The sequence below is a fragment of the Hirundo rustica genome, chromosome 1 (genome assembly GCF_015227805.2).
Source record: "Hirundo rustica isolate bHirRus1 chromosome 1, bHirRus1.pri.v3, whole genome shotgun sequence".
In the NCBI taxonomy this organism is placed as follows: Eukaryota; Metazoa; Chordata; class Aves; order Passeriformes; family Hirundinidae; genus Hirundo; species Hirundo rustica.
The window spans coordinates 101732979-101749876 of record NC_053450.1 but is presented as its reverse complement, the minus strand read 5'-3'; the positions used below and the strand labels follow the sequence as shown (position 1 = coordinate 101749876).

Genomic DNA, 16898 nt, shown 5'->3' with positions numbered 1-16898 from the left:
CAGGATTGGACCTACCCTCAGCAGCTGTGAATCAGTTCTCTTATCACTTTTTCTGGCTCATTTATCACTATATCTTGATGTGCCCTTTATTATTTTTGAAATACAAGCTCAGAAGGGAGTGTATCTCAACAGGAAATGTATGTGCATTTTTCTTCTAAAATTAATACATCTATTTATGGCTTGGAAGTTGACCACCAAAAACAGCCCTGAAGGTAACAAAAAACAGTGCTGAAGGTAATCTGGAGGGGAGCTTACTTACAAGTACTTAATGCAGCCTTTTTCTCACCTACGAGTCCAATCTACCTCTTTTTTCTCTTGGCTATTTTCATTAAACCTGTAGTTATCTATCTCCCTTATTTCAAATTTGTTTGAAACTGGCCAATCTTTTGAAGCATTGAGTTAAAATTGTATAAAATCTAAGTAGGTAAAGAAAGAAGCATGCAATGAGTTGTTTCTTTATGATACTAAGCTAACATGGATATGTAAACATTTAAATACATCTGGGTTGCTGAGACAAGATTGGACTAAACAGGAGATGCAGGCTTTGCATACAGGTACATTAATTTTTACATATTAAATTAATAATATAATTGTGAAAAATGCATATTATATGGATCTATGCAAGATATTTACTACATGTATTATGTTGTATTAATTGTTAATGTTGTATTAATATTTTGATAGTATAGTAAATATAGTTTTGTAATTAAAGTGTAGTTTTTGTATGACAACCACAGGAAAACGTAAATCTTTCAGAGAAAAAAAAAGAATTTCCTACTTCCTTATCAGAAGAAACCAACTCCTCCTGCCTCTCTCAGCCTTGAGAATGCCACAGAGATTAAAGGAAAAAAAAAAAGTGATACTAACCAGAGACGGTTCTTTGTTTAAACAGAGTTTATGCATCATGTATGAAATATATGAATATTCAACAGGCTATTGCTTTTAAGAGATGGTCCTTTGTTAGCAGAGGTCCTTCTTCGGAGCTTTTTGCTCAGGGAGGCACCCAGATGTCTGTAACTTTGTTTTTTATTGTCTCGTATTGTCCTAACTCTAATTGTTCATTTTTTTTACTCTAATTCTATTTTTATAACCATCTTATTTACTATTAAACTTTTAAAATTTCAAAAACAAGTGAATGGCATTTTCCACAATAATTAAAATAGAAAAAACCAAAATCTGTGCATAAAGAATAAATAATTACACTATGTGATTCTTTGAAAATGGACATTACCTTCTTGCCCTCTAAAAACTAGGAATGATTGCATCTCAAAGAATATTTAAAATTAGCTTTAAGAAAATTATTCCTATTACTCCAGTAAAATAATCTTAGGCTCGATATTTGTCTTTTAAAAAATATAACTTGTTTAGGACAGTCAGGTTTCAGTTTTAGTGTGAAATTTGACTAATTTCCAGACATAGAAGTAATTTGTTGTATTTTCATCTTCAGCTGATATCTGGAGCCACATGACTACTTTGGATATCACACCTTTAGCCACAGCAGAAGAAAGTACATTGTAAATAATACGGACTTCTCAGACTTCTTGATGTACAGTGAATGTATGCTCTGTATGCTCAGCTGATACCAAGCAATTGGTAGGCTTTTACTGCGGTGTATGGCTGTTCCAACATATCTTCGGAAACAACATGGTCTGTCAGTTCTGCCTTTTCTTCTTTCCTTCTTTTTTTTTTTTTTTTTTTTTTTTTTTTTTTTTTTTTTTTTTTTAGCAAACAGATTTGTGTTTTTTCATTTTCAGATGTGGTCTTTATTACATATTGCCTACTGAATAATTTCTTTGAATGTATTGTGACCTGTAAACTGCTTATGCCAATGTGGATTTTGGATCCCTGCTGTTTGTGTTCCTCACTCTGGATGTACAGGATGAGTTTTGATCCCCAGATGTGCTGATCAGTCTTAGCGTCAGGTTGCTGGTGCACATGCTTGAGATTATGTATACCACAGACACAAAATGGTTTTGCTGTAAGTTCTCCTTATTAGTGGTCAGTATGGAAATTTGTTAGGGTACCTTCAGAAGGAAGGATCTCAAATGAAGTGAAACAATAGAGAGTATTCTAAAAATAACAAATGGCTCATGCTCTTGCATTTATTCCTCTCATTGTTCCCGTCAATGTTTCCCTCATGTTTCCCTCCAGATTAGCTTCAACACTGTTTTTGGCTGGCAGCTGATGAGCTAGAAAGAACTGTATTACTTTTCGAAGAGACAAGCTCATATCTTTCAGCCCCTTCTGACTTGTTTGTGTTCTAAAAATAATAAAGGGCACACCAAGATTTACTGATGAATGAGCCAGAAAAAGTGATAAATAAGAGAACTGATTCACAACTCCTGAGGGTAGGTCCAATCCTGTGAAGACTTACACATGTCACTAAATGTATATATGAAGGTAGCATCAAAACATCACTAACACTAGCTGGGCAAATATTTGTTCTGTACATTATGAACTTGCAAGATCAGTCTCTTTAGAGTCCACAACTAGTAACAGAAAATAGCTGCTGCTTTTCAAGAGATAGCCACTTCTCTTCAGCTGCTTGCAGCCTGGATGAATTGAAGGGTAATTTTGGAGAAAGTTTCATGCTCCTTTGTTTAAGAACGTATAGTTGAGCTGAAAATGTGAAGAAGAACAGAGGCAAAATGGAAAAAAACCCACCATAGTGCCTTCTTTGCAAAAAGAAATTAAAGAATCCTCAGAATTTTGTGCTCTTTTCTTTCAGTCAATAGTTAAAAGACAATATGTTTTAGAGAAAGTATCAACAGTTCATGGGGTGTTAAAAGTTAATAGCATTACTTGGAATTGGCTGATGTAGTTCCTAAGCCATTCTCCATATTTGAAAAGTCATGGCAGCCAGTGAAATCCCAGGTGACTGGAAAAGGGGAAACATTGTACCCATCATTAAAAAGGGTAGAAAGAAGGACCCTGGGAATTACTGTCCTGACAGCCTAACCTCTATGCTTGGGAAGATCATGGAACAGATCCTCCTGGAAGCTGTGTTAAGGCACATGGAGGACAGGGAGGCGCTTCAGGACAGCCAGCACAGCTTCACCAAGGGCAAGTCCTGCCTGACCAACCGAGTGACCTTCTAGGATGGAGTGACTCTATCAGTAGTGAAGGGAAGGGTTACAGATGTCATTTATTTGGACTTCTATGAAGCCTTTGACACTGCCACAACATCATTCTCCCTAAACTGGGGAGAGATGGGATTGTTGAGTGGACCATTATATGGATATGAAATTGTTTGGATGGTCGCATCCAGAGGGTAGTGGTCAATGGCTCAGGGTCCCAGTGGACATCAGTGAAAAGTGGTGTCCTTCAGTGAGTACTGGGACCTCTGTTATTTGATATCTTCATTAATGACATGGACAAACGGATCAAGTGAACCCTCAACAAATTTGCCAATGACACCAAGCTGAGTGGTGCCATACCTGCCATACCTGCCAAGCTGCCATACCTGATGGATGGGATGCCATCCAAAGGGACCTGGGCAAACTCAAGTGTATCCATGGAAATCTCATGAGGTTTAAGAAGACCAAGAGCAAGGTGCTGCACCTGGGTTGGGGCCACCCCCAGTAACAACACAGGCTGGGGATGAACAGATTGAGAGCAGCCTTGGGGAGAAGGATCTGGGGGTGCTAGTGGATTAGAGGCCAGACATGACCCCATCATGTGCACTCACAGCCCAGAGAGACAACCATAAAAAGAAGCATGGCCAGGAGGTTAAGGGAGGTGGTTCTGCCCCTCTGCTCTGGTGAGACCCCACCTGGAGTGATGCATCCAGCTCTGGGGTCACCAGCATAGAAAGGACATCAACCTGTTGGGGCAAGTCCAGAGGAGGCCAACAGGCCAAGCTGATCAGAGGGATGGAACACCTCTCCTATGAGGAAAGGCTGAGAGGACTGAGGTTATTCAGCCTGCCGAGGAGAGGGTTTTGGGGTGACTTAATTGCTCCCTTCCAGTGCTTGAAGGGAGCCTAAAAGAGATGGAGAGGGACCTTTTACAAGAGCCTGTGGGGACAGGACAAGGGAGAATGGATTTAAATTGAAAGAGAGTAAGGTTAAATTAGATATTAGGAAGAAACTCTCTCCTGTGAGGGTAGTAAGGTCCTGAAACAGAGAGCCCAGAGAAGCTGTGGGTGTCACATCCCTGGAAGTGTACAAGACCCAGACTAGAGGAAGCTCTGAGCAATCTGGTCTAGCAAAAGGTGTCCTTTCCCGTGGCTAGGAGCTGGAACTAGATGAATTTTAAGGTCTCTTCCAACCCAAACCATTCTATGATTCTATGACTGAAACCAAACCAAAATGACTGAATGTAAGCACAAGTTCTTCAGTGAATTTTAAAAACAAGTCAGGCAGAGGTTACTGCCTCCAGGAAATCCATGTTTCTGGGACAGTTGTGGTTCTGCCAGGATTGATTGCAAATTGCCACACAATTCAGATTTGTGCAGTGTCACCATCATGTCTCCAAAGACCTTCAGTATTCTAGGACCATTTGAGGAACTTTTCTGGGGCCATCAATGACAGAGAAAATACAGGGTTGGATATCTTCCTGTTGGTGATACTGATAGATAAATTGGATGGAGCATGGATTCATTGAAAGCCAGGATCTCATTAGCTGAACACCAACATAATATTGTGTCTAAGAAGAAGGGAGTGACTCCATCCATGACACGGTGATTGATGCTGTGATGGTGGAGGCTGGATTTTAAGCCACACCACAAAACCAGAATCTTGTGGTCTTTTAGGATTGGCCCACCCATGTGGTCCCTTACCACAGTTTCATTACCACTAAAGCCATTTTTTGCTGACCCTTGATTTGTGTACGAGTTTGTGGTCTGACCCAAGACCCACCCACACTGAGTGTGCCTGTGATCACACACACGGCTCTTGGTCTGAGAAATATTTTGATGTGAGGCCACCGATTATACAAGAAGTTCAGTGTCCAATAAAATGAAAGACTCATTATTACTTTAGCAGCTACATGCCCTCCCTGTGGCTGCTCTGGTAGTTTATACAAGGCTGTTGTGGCATTTGAGAGAAACCACAGTAATGGCTGGTGGGCTACCTGGAGACTTTTTTCAGTCCTGACCACTGTGTCTATCCATAGTGTGGCAAAATGCAACAGTAAAGAACTGTGAGCGAGAGAAGAAACAAACATCCAGGTCTGTAGAGCAGATGGAGAGAGAAGGGAAAAAAAAAAAAAAAATCAAGTCTTTAGTTATCAAAGATTTTCAAGAACTTCAAGATCTTGTATGGGCCTGATTAACATTAATCTGGATTCTCAGGTTGAAAAACAAACTCTCTTTGAACCTTCCCTTTTGATAGGTCTCTTTTGCTTCCTGAGCACTAGTTTGATGGAAATTTAAGCCAGTAGAAGAGAATCTTTGTTTATCAAAACTCTGCTAGTAGTAAAAGGTTTTTTAACAGCTATAGATTTAGGCTGTGATCAGTCTTAAAGCAGCTACAGAGGGGAAGAGACCTTATTAAAACATGTATTCTACAACTTCTTTGTAGTACTCTGACCTTACTACCAACTTTCCTCCCATTACACCTGTCTTAAGGAAGGACAGGACACAGGCAGACTTCCTTGTTTATTAAGAGTATTGCCAATATGTTGGGGATTTTTTGTTTCAGGGTTTTTTGTTTGTTTGTTTGTTTGTTTTCTGGAAGTACAAAAGAGAGGCATTGAAAGCAACGTGCTTCTAAAACACCTTGTCCTTTATGATGCACTTAAGGAGCTCTGAATTCCTGTCACAGAAATTTCTAGAAATTTGGGGTTTAATCAGTTGGTAAGGAGTATGAATTCTTATAGTCAGTATTCAGTAGCTTTAAGGTTGGATCTATTTTGAGATTTCAGTGATCAATAGGAGCTTAATTGATTCAATTTGCAAAGTCACCCTTTCTTGCAACTTGATAGATCCAGGTTAGTTGGTTTGTAATGGCTGGGTAGGGTCTATGACGCAACTAAAGTACCTATAGTATGATGAAAAGAGGAAATTTTGCATTTTTAAATAGACTTGAGGGGAAAATAATCAATGTTTGCTTGCTGCTTTATCACAATGGAATGAAAAAATACGTGTTCAGTTTTAGTAGCTGATAGGAAAGCACAAAGGGTCATTTTCCGCAGTGTTATATAAGTAGATGAATTACATGTGATTGAAGTGACTGTTAGACCATGGTATGATGTCTGGGTGCCTAGAGGACCTGATGCAATATTTGCCTTGTTTATGAAGCTTCTATTATGATGTCTACAAAAAAAAAGCTACCTTTTTTCTTCTCTTCCTTATGTACCTCATAAAATAGAGAAAGACTGTATGTAAAAGGGAAATTCTGATCTGGAAAAAAATCACAGTAAATAAATATTCCATATGCTCTCTATTTTTCTATGCAAATAAATACTTTGGTTTAGTTTTGATTATTTAACACATGATATTGGAAAAGTGAAACAATATTAAACAAAATCAAAGAAAAAAGTCTTTGTAAAAATTTTGTTCCCATGACTCAAACACAATATTCTAAGATTGTCAGAGCTTTATTTTATTATATTTTAAGGTTTTTTTTTCCCAAAATGCAACTAATACAACTATACAACTTTATAATACAACTTTATAATACAACTTTATAATACAACTAATTAACTTCTCAAATATGCTGATATTTGAGAATCCTGTATTTTGACAGAACTCAATATAACTCAAGAGAAATGTCCTGAAAAATAGGCATTTCTGTGACCTAGTATCATAATCACAGAAAGAAATTACTAACGAACCCCATAAGCTCTGCAAAAATGCAAGAAAAATAATTTAAATGGCTGACCCAGACTCTCTAACAGTTCCATCACTTACCAGGGCTTTCTTACGGGGCTGTGGAAGCATGTGGGGATGCTTCTGGCCTTCATGTCCATCTCTACTTTGCTCCTTTTGGCTTGGGGGACAACACACACTCACCTGAGGGGTTCCTGAGGGAAATCCTCTACTCTCCAATACCTGTTGAGAAAATAAGACATTGCCAATGCATGCACCCAGTTTGGGTACAGAAACAGTGTTTAGTTTTGCAGATAAAGTTATGCTCCACAGTGCAAATGGATTTTCTCTCTTTTTTCGAGCATTTGGCTATTTTGATGTGAAATTACATGAGCTTGGATAATGTGAATAATGCATGAGATTTAAGACAAACACATTAAAGGAGCTTATTTTTCATGTCAAACAATTCTTTATTTTTTATGGTACAAATTAAAAGTGATAGATCTGAAGCTGTTAAGAAATACACAAAGTGCAGCTTTACTGACCATACAGATATTGCTCTAGATTAAGTACAGTTTGCGTCTGTTTTTTAATTGTTTAATTTTTTTTCATGTTAAGCAACCTGTGCAGATAAATCAGCTTTGGTTTCAAAGTCAGAGTAGTAAGGAGCTTTTAAATATCCAGTTTGTTTTCTTGGTCACAAGTCCACCATATCCACTCCTTTTTTATTTATTAATCTTTTAGTAACACAATACAGTCCATTTTGTACTGCCATCTTTCCCCCTGCATGCTCCATGCATGGAAAAACAGATCTCTTTGCAGTGCTTCATAAGTGACCCTGGTGACCATTCTGTAGATTATAGCACATAGGACAAAAAAATAATAATAGTAATAATAATTAATAATAATAGTAATAATATCACTTTATAACAATAAATAAACAAATGTGCCCCACATAGTCTCAAGTTGGAAACAAGCAAACCACGTGACAAAAAGCTCATTACAAAGTGTTTTCCAAACAGATTTTACAGTCAAACATTGACATGGAAATCAATTTCCTCTCTTATCTTCTTATTTGAATGTTGGTCAATAACTGGGTACAAGTAGAGTGCTGAGGTAAAACACTGATGAACAGTTTTATTTTTGTATTTTTTTCTTATATAGTAACAGTTTAGTATTGCAAGATTGTCAGCAACATTTAGCCATATCTATACAATGTGCATATACCTACATACATTGAGCTTTGGTCCAGCATTGAGAAGACGAGCAAAGGCATTTTACATTTTTCTTTTTGGTTATAGCTTGAGTTCTTTGATACGCCTCTACTTGTTCCTTCCTAGCTCCTTTTTGCTTCCTTGTTCTCTCTCTCTCTCTCTCTTTTTTTTTTTTTTTTTTTTTTTTTTTTTTTTTTTTTTTTTTTTTTTTAATAATGTAAAGAAATTGGAGCCATTTGAATGCATTTGATTTCTCCAACTGTCCAAAATAGCTTTTTAATGAAAAACATAAAAAGACAAAATCAGAAGAGTAAGTGAATCCTTGTTTCATTATTCAAATAAAATTATATATATATATATATATTAAAAAATCAATTATCAACAAAGTGGAAAACCATTAAACCTTCACATATGACTAAAGAGACTTTTGTTTCATTTGCTGGTAGCAATCTATCTTTTAGTCACATGCAAAATTAAAAGGTATTCAAATGTTTTCAATACATGAAAATTGTTTACAAATGGGAACCAGAAATGTTGCCAGTAACAAAACAAAACAAAGTATTTATGGCCCTCCCAAAGATGTATGACACACACATAATTTATCTTCCTAAGAATCTGTTCAGGCACCATTTATGCCTCATAGCAAAAATTTGTGTGTAAAAAATTAATATGAGAAGCATTACAACCCTTTATAAATAATTTACAAAACAAAATACAAAATTAGAAAACTGTAAAAAAAATCACTGCACATGAATGATTTTAAGACTGTGGGATGAACATTATTTTTTCTTCCATGCTGGCAATTTACATTTATTTTACATTTTCACTGTCCTAGTTATATCCTTCCGATATGTACTTTGGAACAGAAAAGAGCTTATATAACTGCGGCCAGCATATTTTTAAACATTTAGTATCTTTCATACAGTGATTAGTTAGCTTTTTTCTTGGGGGATTTTTCTTCACAGAATTTAGAGCAGTCCCTGGGAGAATTGGAAATTTAGTTTTGAGGTAAAGAATGGTTGATGGTTTTGTTCCCAGGCTGTTGATGGTAGGGATGGAGTGGGGGGAGGGTATGTCCTTAAGGATGACTGAGCACATAATTGTGTATGTGGCATTAATGACTGGGCAATTAGGAATGTCCTGGAGACATGGGTAGGATTTCAGGAGTGACTGCTTCCAAATATGATTTGTTCATCCTTGCTTTCCTGCTGGCTTCTGGATGGTAGTCTGATCATTGTGTAGATTGAACAGTGGTGACAACTTTAGGGCTGTTTGGTATAGACAACATAGATATTTCCGAGGATATAGGTATATATGGAGAGAGAGGGTAAAAAGAAAACCCAGAGGGGCAGATGTTGCTGTGAGACTAATTTACATGCCCAGCTTGGATAAAGCATCTCTTTTGTCCCTCACAGTTTGCCTGTGGTTACTGAGGTGTTTTTTCCCCCAGCAGTTATTTATATATCAACAGATGAAAAAGAGTCATTAACAATTGTCATTCGCCTCCTCATAAAAATAAGACTGAAAACATCCTTAAACATACCCTGGTGAAGCTTAAAGTCTAAAATGCATTGCTGGACATGAGCCCATCCTGGAGTACTGGATCCTCAGTGTGATCCAACAGTGACCTTTGAGAGTGCTCACGTTTAGAAGCAGCTTCTGGCCCAGGTGAAGGCCTCTGAAATCTTAAAGCTCCACCAACCATGCAATAAATTCTCCACTTTATAAGGCAAATCCCATTAACAAAATACTGAGGGCCAGATTCAAAGCCTAGTGAAATCAATGAATGTCTATTTCTTTCACTTAGTTTTGGATATAGCTTGAAGTTTTTGAAAACTCTTTAGTAAGAGAGGTGTTATTTGAAGACTCCAGCACTTCAGGAACTTCCTTCCACATCCTAGGTAGACCACCAAAAATCCAGCACAACCATTCTGAGGTCAAGGAATGCAATCAGGAGTTATACCAGCAGAATTTTACCATCTTGACAGTGAGCTGAACCAATTATCTGATGTTATCTTTTGGGAAGACCTGATCAAGATGCAGCATCTACCCTAATGGTGGGCTGAATCCCAAAGGCTTGAGCATAACTGAGCAGAGGATGAAGATTGCAGATGACTTTCACAGATCAGACCACACCCACCAAAAACCTGCAACACCTTTCTCTGCCTCTGTGCCTTGTAGGTCCAATGACCACAGTATTTTAGCAGATGCTTGTCCAATCAGAAAGGAAGCCACAGAGATAAACTGTCACTAAAGAAAAAACAGTTCACCTGAATAATATTGCAGGTGGCCCACCTTATATTATCAAGGGGCATTCAGTAGTTTTCCCTATGTCCCAATTGCTTAGTCTAGCCAGTGGCCACAGCAAATACCTGCAGAAGCACATCCTCCTACTAAAGAAGTCAACAGGGTGAGCATCAATATGACACAAAAAAAAGCCAGAAGGAAAAAAGCACTACCATCAAAATTGTCCATAGTGATGTAATGATCAAAACATCCTCATCACTTCTCAGCCTGTCCATTTGTTTTCATCAGAACCTCAGGAAATTTCTTTGGCTAGAAGGCTTTGGAGAGAAATTGCTTCAGATGGAACCATAATACAGGTGCAGTACTGTACCAAGTGTGCAGTTTATATTTATACTACAAAATGAGTTTTGATAACCTCTCCAGGTTCATGGCCAAAGGACAGAGAAATCTCAAGCTACACATTCAACAAAAAGCACAATGTTCAGTGTGGGCTTGACAGTCCATCAGACATAGTCCTAATCCTTCTTTGTCCTCACTGCATTTCAGCATATAAAAGTGTTCAGATTTCACTTTTCTTTTTAGAATTCTTCAAACAGAACTGGGTTTGGGGGGCTTGGGGAAGGGGTGGAGAATAAGCTGGAAGGGACAAGGCAGCAAATAGAATCAGGAAGAAAAAAAACAGAAAAACAAATGCAAACCAAGACATACACCTTACCAAACCCCACAAATAACAATAAAATGTAATTATTTTTGGCACCCAAACATTAGGAGATTGCAAAACTGTTGACTAAAAGAAAAGAAAATTCGGTGACTACTACAGACTGGCTTTGTACACACCTGCAGGAGTACAAACAAGGATGAGAGAAATTAATCCTGTATTCCTCTTTGCAAAATACAAATGTAAAAATTTGTAACACAATTTTACACTCATAAAAGAGTAGACTAACAATCTAGTTTGCAATGCCATGTTTCTGCCTTTGGTTAATAGTTTTCATAGTGAATCAGCACTTGATACCTGAAAGGCTACAATCACTCCTCCAGGTGGCAGGCTTGTATTCTCTTTTAAACAGATAAAAGTTTTTTTTCTTTTTTTTTTTTTTTTTTTTTTTTTTTTGTTATTTGTTTTGTTTTTCCTTAAAATGTGTTGATATTTTCATAATATACAGAAAAATTAAGCAGTTATTTGGTTTACTTTAAGTCCATTTAAAAAAACTGGCTTTTTCTTTTTTTGAGGAACTAATTCTACGACACTCACTCTAAGTGTGGTGTCTTTTTTTTGTTTTGTTTTTTTAAATAGGAAAACCCATGGACATTTATAAATTGTTCTGTCCTTCTTGTAGTTTTCTCAGTCTTTTACTTACAAGGGTGACGAATAGGTATTTTCACAGAGTTCAAACGGACATGTTTCAGTTGATGTGGGATTTTTTTCTGTGTGATTTGGCTTTGTTTTGTTTTGCTTTTAGGAGTTTTCTTCCAGAGAGTCTGTTAAAGGCTCCATAGGAACTGCTGTCACGGGCTCGTGTTGTTTCAAACGTTTAATTGTGTTCTTCAGTGCTTGCCTCTTATTGCAGAACCAAACTCTAACTACTTCCCGGTCATAGTTCAGTTTCTCTGCAATCTCTGTCATTTCTTGCCCAGAGGGATGCGTGTTCTTCTCAAAGTGGGCATTCAAGATTTCGAGGGCTTGTGGCGTGAATGAGGTACGCCTCTTGCGCTTTTTGGATGGTTCGCTCCCAATAAACTCGGTAAGGTTCTGCATCCCTGCTCGATGGCGGGCCTCAGCCTCAGCCATCCACCGCTCAAGCACCGGCTTTATCTTCTGGGCACTTTTAGGGGTGATGTCCAGCTTTTCAAACCTGGCAGGATACAAAAGGCCAGGGTTCAGTTTGGCTGTCAGACTGCTAGCTATAGTGTTCTCTTGGGCTTCCTGTGGTAGGAAAAAGTGGCTTCTCAGGATGGTGTGTCTGAGGGAAAATTGAGAAAGAAGAGTCTTACACTGATGCTCTGCCAGCGTGGGACTTCCTGCCTGCCTGACTAATTGACTGGCAGAGGTAATTTACAGTAGATTATGAAAACTGTCAGGTATATCTATACATAAATATAGATATAGATATATAGCTAGAGATTTAAGCTAACACAAAATGAGCACTTCAACAAAATTTTAAGTACACTAAATAATACAGGTTAAGAATCACATTTTCATATTTCTGATCATCTTCAAAACCCTTGAGACTAAGTCTAATTACAGGAAATGATATCAAAGGCATTGCTTTTATCATCCTGTCTTTGTGCTTAATCCTTTTGTTATCCGCCTCATCCCATGTTATCCAAACACCACAGCTTTAATAATAAAAACCAGTGGCAAATACTAGCCTCCGAATATCAGGTTTCCTTTACATTTTTTCAGCAATTTTCACTGTTTGTAAGTTAATGTTACATCCCTTTTCTGGGTTGGAAAAAATATTCCCATAGCCACAGTGTTGTTCAGCTGAAACAGCTGGGCACTTTGCAATTATCTTGCTGTTCCCACAATGTGCAAAGACAGACTCAGGTTTTCCAGATGAAACCCAGCATAACAGTCTACTAATATGCTGTGGCACCAAGCTGAGTTTATTGTGGGATTTCTGCAAACTGTACCAGAATGATATCATTTCCTGTTAATGAGATCTTCTATATATCATTTTGCCATCAAAAGTCTTTTGTCAAACCAGATTTTACAAGTATTATAGAACATCTGAAAAACCAGCCACACAAAACTTTAACCCTTTCAAAAACAAGCAGAAGAGCAGAGTTCATGTTTCAAGTCTTGTAAGTATTTGTTTCTTTCATTTACTGAGTTTATCATCTTTTTCTACACATTAAAAAAGGCTTAACCCAAGTCCTTTGGTGCCATCCATTTGTTTTCCCACTTTGCTCAGTCCACTCTATATGTTGTGGTATTTAATGCTGCAGAAAGGTAATAATTACTGGATGTCGCTGCTGTGCTCTCCAGCCCAGGTGGTGCGGAAACACCACCACCACCACCATCACCACCACTAATCACAGAGTGCTCTGGAGATGAGACTCAATCCCTTTATGCAAAGAGAATTGGTGGCTGGAGCTGGCCATTTTTAGTGTCTCCATTCAGCATGTGGAGGCAGAAAAAAATATTCCAGCAAGAAAAAAAGCACTTTTCACAAACAAAGATTAAGACAAAGAATAATCTCAGATAATAGTATTCCAAAGAATTTGTAACTGGTGCCTGACATCTTACTGTGGTATTGACTGCAAGGTGTCCAATGATATTTCAGGCTGAAGAATGTAGTTTAGAATGCATTGTCTCAAGTTAAAGAAAATGCTGCTATTTGCATGCAGAATATATCAAAGTGGTATATTGCTCATATGACCTGCATAGGCCACCAGGAGACTGTACTTTTATTTTTGAGTTGGTTGTTCAAATTTCTTGCCTTACTGCCCCTTCCACTGACCTGGAGTTCATACTGAAACTCCTTTATTGCATCTGAAAAAAGTCAGATCTACTATTTCTGAGGAGCACATGCTGCCACTGAAGCAGATTAACAAAAAATGCACAGTCATAGCATGTAATTACACCCCAAAATGGTGTCCATATGAGGTGGGCAAAGGAGATGAAAAAACCTGTAACCTTGCAAGTATTTGGGACAAGCTTTTGTACCCAGCCTCAGGTTCTGAGCAACTTGCCCCTCTGTAGGAGGGAGCCCTCCGTAATTGGTCTTGCCATCCCCAGTGCTTTCTCTAAGTGAGGTAGATGGAAGAACAGAGAATACAGCAAACTAGGTGAAAGTAAAGGAAACCACAATGTGTCCCTTTAAAGTATAGAATGATAAACAGCAACTTAATACTATAAAAAATTGTCAGTTGCTAAAACCTCCACCCATTTTAGGCATTCTTTACCAACTGACCACAAAGAAATAATAAAAAAACCCCCTACAAAATCAAAATTAATCCTTAGCAATAGGAAGCAATAGCATTCATATCATTGGCACTGTTTGTTAGTGTTGTTACTACAGGACATGTTTGGTATAACGACATACAAGTCTTGAAACAAATTTCCCAGCAGTAGTATCCTTGTATAGACTGAATAGAGGTTATTTTCTACAGGGAGGTATCTTATAAGAAAAAACAGTAGGGGAGACCATAGAAGTGAGAGGATCCTATGGAGCTCTTTGTATTTAACAACAATCAATGGGTTTTATGGAAAATCATTGAGCAAAATGTGAGCTACAAGCACACTACCCCGTACTGATGTTATTTATAACCTTAGTCGTTAACTGCAGGAAAAGTACACTTCCATTCTATGGGGAATACATTAAAAGTATAAAGAGCAGATAAAAAGACAGAGCATTTCATGGATCACCAAGAACAAAATCCACTTAAATAAGCTTAGAGTTGGTTTCTTGGCTTTCACTGACGGAGGACTATAAGGCATTGCCCAAGAGGAAAAAGCTGTTACCTAAGTGTGTTTGTTACCTCATGCATAAACATGGGATTACTGTAACACGCATACATGCATATAAGGTGTTTGCTTCTATTTTAACTGTCAGGACTATATTATTAATTCTTATGATTAGGACAGATTTCTGCTTCTGTTTTGCATACATGGGTTTGTCTGTTTTGGTTTTTTTTTCGGTAAATATTTGAGTGATAAAAGATGAATAGCTGCTGGTTTGCAAGATAGCAGGAAGGCTATTTTTTTCCCTTCTGTGTTGCCTAGGTAAATCATTAACATCCTCTATGTGAAGTGCTAACCATAGTAATACAGGTTTTAACTTAGCAGGGATGCAGCCATGAAATATTTGTTCAGTAACCCTATCTGTAGAAAAAGGCACACTATGAAGAGGGTCAGCTGGTGCTTATCCAGCATCTGCAGGATCTCCAGCTCATCTGAGGAATTAAGTCTCTATGCCAGGAGCATTGTTTCTCACTTGTTTAGAAAAGGAGGGAAAAAAGAGACCAAAATCACTCAAAATATGCACAATAAGAACAATTTATATGTCAGATAACAACATTTTTGGTTAATTTAAATATCAAGTTAAACAATACACTCTAAAATTATGAGACTCAAATACAAGCATGCTCCTCAAAATAAGCTGGATCATTATTAAGGACAAAGCGAGAAGAAGGGTTTATGATGTAAATTGTTACCTGCAGATGGCAGACTGGCTATAGGCTGGGCCTTCGGTGGCGCTTAGGGCTTGACCAACTTGAGTTTGTGTCAGGCCAAGGGACAGGCGCCGGATTTTAAAAGCTTTGGCAAATTCTCGTATTTCTTCCAGATTTACCCCATCCACCTCTCCAGTAGCTGTCTGAGGATCTGTTGAGATATTTTTTAATCATGTCAGTTCTTTGCATCATGTATCAGTGAAATGGGCTTACAGCCATTTTCATTATGAAGACTTACAAGTCCAAGTTTTTTAATAGTGACCCCTCTCTCTTCTTCCCCCAACAGAAACAGTCTCGCCTTGTCAGGTGTGTTCAGATTGCTGAGATGCTGACTGGGCTGCAGTTGTCTGCAGGTGTCTTTCAAATACATGACTTTGCTGAACTGACAAAGGCCAGCTCACCTCAGAGGAAGTCCTCAATGCCGTTTGTGCCTTGCACATCTTCTCTGCATTGAGGAGTCATGTTCCCTGTTTTTCCTTTTAATCACATGGTGCAATTGTCAGTGTTAATATATTTATTTCTAGCCTGTAGGGAGGGCTATATATATATATATGTATGAGCTGCTTGGATTTTTAACTTGAAATCAAGTCTTTGCAATTTATCTAAAGTTAATGCCAAATAAGGAGATTCGCAACTCTTTCTTCCCTTTTATGCAATACCGAACCCAAAGTGCCACATGAATGTCCAAAATAACCCAGCAAGCAAACAAGCCTAAAAAAATTCTGCCTTTAAAACCTCCTTAAGTTAAAAATTGTCTTTTAAAATATGCCCTTCTGAGAAGCAGCTTCTCAAGCTTTTTATTCTGCTTCCCATCAGGTCAATAATCAAAGAGCAGCAACACTGGTTTTGGATGGTAATGCTGCACAGTTTTTTTACTTTTACATTAGTCCCTCAGAAGATAATGCTTACAATGCTGTGAGAATAAATCTGTCCTTCCTCTCCATAGCAGTTTACTGACACAGAAGCCTTTGTCCCTGAAAGGGCACATAATAAAGCATGTCTGCTACAGAAAAGCTCCTTTGGAGCTGGATAACTCGGTCAATTTAGGACTTATCAAGGGAAATGACACAACAGCTGGAGAATAGAACTTCCCCCCCTCCCACCTCCCTCCCCGCCTCCCCCCGCCAAGCTACTGATCCCTGACTAAATGAAAGTGTTTGCCAAGTCAGAGACAGCATGGGACTGGGCTGGTAGAAGATTTCAAAGTGGTGTGCAATCCTGCATGTAGTGAAGCCATTCTCCCAGTGAGACATCTCTATTGTTCTTCACCTCACTCCTCAGACTCCAAGGTGAAAAGTTTGCAGCACAATAACCCCTGAATTTCTGTAAATGCAGGCAGTTGTCCAAGGACAGTGGTAGACTACATTACCATTCTGAAACCTATATGAGAATAGCTCCTGCTAGTATGGCTCTAGTGAGGGCTTATCAGCATTACAGTAGCAAAGCTTTTATTTTCAGGAGTTTATAAGCCTGGTGCAAAATTTCTTTGTGATGGAAACATCCCA

The 16898-nt window shown here is 38.1% G+C and overlaps 1 protein-coding gene across 2 annotated transcripts in view; it reads right to left on the bottom strand.

The window, feature by feature from the left end:
• Nucleotides 1-11508: 11508 nt before the first annotated feature.
• Nucleotides 11509-16898, bottom strand: part of POU6F2 (POU class 6 homeobox 2) — a 312255-nt gene continuing 306865 nt past the window's right edge. Inside the window, exons 9-10 of one of the 2 annotated variants that reach the window (XM_058423089.1) lie at nucleotides 15376-15544; nucleotides 11509-12068 (exon numbers count right to left, since the gene is read on the bottom strand). In XM_058423089.1, the coding sequence (XP_058279072.1) occupies nucleotides 11672-12068; nucleotides 15376-15544 (566 nt within the window). In that variant the 3' untranslated portion in view covers nucleotides 11509-11671. Of the gene's footprint in view, nucleotides 12177-15375; nucleotides 15545-16898 lie in introns of both variants that reach the window. The other variant, XM_040084661.2, reaches the window with a different exon arrangement.